Source organism: Merops nubicus, unplaced genomic scaffold, assembly GCF_000691845.1.
Source record: "Merops nubicus isolate BGI_N331 unplaced genomic scaffold, ASM69184v1 scaffold20722, whole genome shotgun sequence".
Classification (NCBI taxonomy): domain Eukaryota; kingdom Metazoa; phylum Chordata; class Aves; order Coraciiformes; family Meropidae; genus Merops; species Merops nubicus.
This window is the reverse complement of record NW_008595872.1, coordinates 2,672-4,011: the sequence shown is the minus strand read 5'-3', so window position 1 is coordinate 4,011 and position 1,340 is coordinate 2,672. Positions and strand designations below refer to the sequence as shown.

The window sequence follows — 1,340 nt, the reverse complement described above, 5'->3', positions numbered from 1 at the left end:
GTGTAGCACAGGGAAACCACAAGCAGCAGCAGCAGCGTGTGTCCAGGGTGAAAGGCAAGGGAGCAAGAGCAAGAGGAAAAGCAAGAGCAAGACAAAGAGGCGTGACTTTCTCACCCCTTTTATAGACCTTGGCAGGAAGTCCCGAAGACAGGAAAAAGGGGAGTGGGAATAGAACAGGTGTACGCCCCTTTCATTCAGTCTTGTACCTGCTTTAGCGTTTCAGATCTCCACCCACCAGGGGCAGCAGGTTTCAAACCATTACAAGAAGTTGTCTTTTTTTTCCCAGTCCTTTATTCTATTTGCCTTTATCACTTTTTCTCGAAAGCTTTACAGCTCTTTCCCATCTATAATGAAATATTTGCCTGGCTCACACCAAACCATCTTTAAAAACGGAAGGTGGCTGAGAAGTTTTGTGAAAGAGAAGATTGACAAACACAAGGAGGACTGGAACCCCTCGGAGAGCCGGGACTTCATTGACAGCTACCTGCAGGAGATAGCCAAGGTCAGCAACAAGCACCAAAACCTTGGGGCTTAGACATCTGGAGGGAGGAGAAACGAGCCCAACTACACCCTCTGAGCTGTGTGTGCGGGCATCCATGAACACAGGGTGGGCATCAGGTTCAGGGCACCCATCAGAGGGATGGAGGTGCAGGGGGCCAGCACCTTCTGCCCAAATCCTTGGAGCTGATTTCTCAGGTCATCCCTTACATTTTGTAAGGCACCGCGCAGTGTTTGAGCAGCACTAACACTTGGCACCTTTTTGTGAAGGACACCAGCAACAGCATCTTCAAGGAGGAAAACCTCGTGGCCTGTGTGCTCGACCTGCTGGTCGCTGGGACTGAGACCACTGCCACCACCCTCCGCTGGGCTCTGCTGTACATGGCCCTGCATCCAGAAATTCAAGGTACAATCAGCAGAAGTTCAGTTGTTCTCTTTGCTTTTAGTCCTTACAGCTTTGAGAAATAACCCTCAGCAGTCACACAGGGGAAGTTGCAAAGAAGCTGGTGACCCAGGTTGGTGCTGGGGGGTCCCTCCCAGCAACCACCTTGTGTTGCTCCAAGAGGATGTTTTTTTGGGGGCTTGGCTGATCCCTGCTCTCCCCTCCAGCCCGCGTGCAAGCCGAGATCGACGCCGTCATCGGGCAGGTGCGGCAGCCAGCCCTGGAGGACAGGAGCAACATGCCCTACACCAACGCCGTCATCCACGAGGTGCAGAGGAAAGGCAACATCATCCCTTTCAATGTGCCAAGAATGACCTCAAACAACGCGGTCGTGGATGGCTTCCACATACCAAAGGTAATCCCAGTCATGAGTGTGGAGAGGTCTGCCAGAGCTTCCCAG

At 52.4% G+C, this 1,340-nt stretch overlaps 1 protein-coding gene across 1 annotated transcript in view; it reads left to right on the top strand.

Moving 5' to 3' along the window:
- LOC103769046 (cytochrome P450 2J2-like) overlaps positions 1 to 1,295 on the top strand; it is a gene marked incomplete at both ends in the record, with an annotated part of 4,335 nt that extends 3,040 nt beyond the window's left edge. The window contains 3 exons of the mRNA XM_008936218.1: positions 326 to 502; positions 769 to 904; positions 1,108 to 1,295. Of these exons, the coding sequence (XP_008934466.1) occupies positions 326 to 502; positions 769 to 904; positions 1,108 to 1,295 (501 nt within the window). The remainder of the gene's footprint in view (positions 1 to 325; positions 503 to 768; positions 905 to 1,107) is intronic.
- Between the last annotated feature and the right edge of the window lie 45 nt (positions 1,296 to 1,340).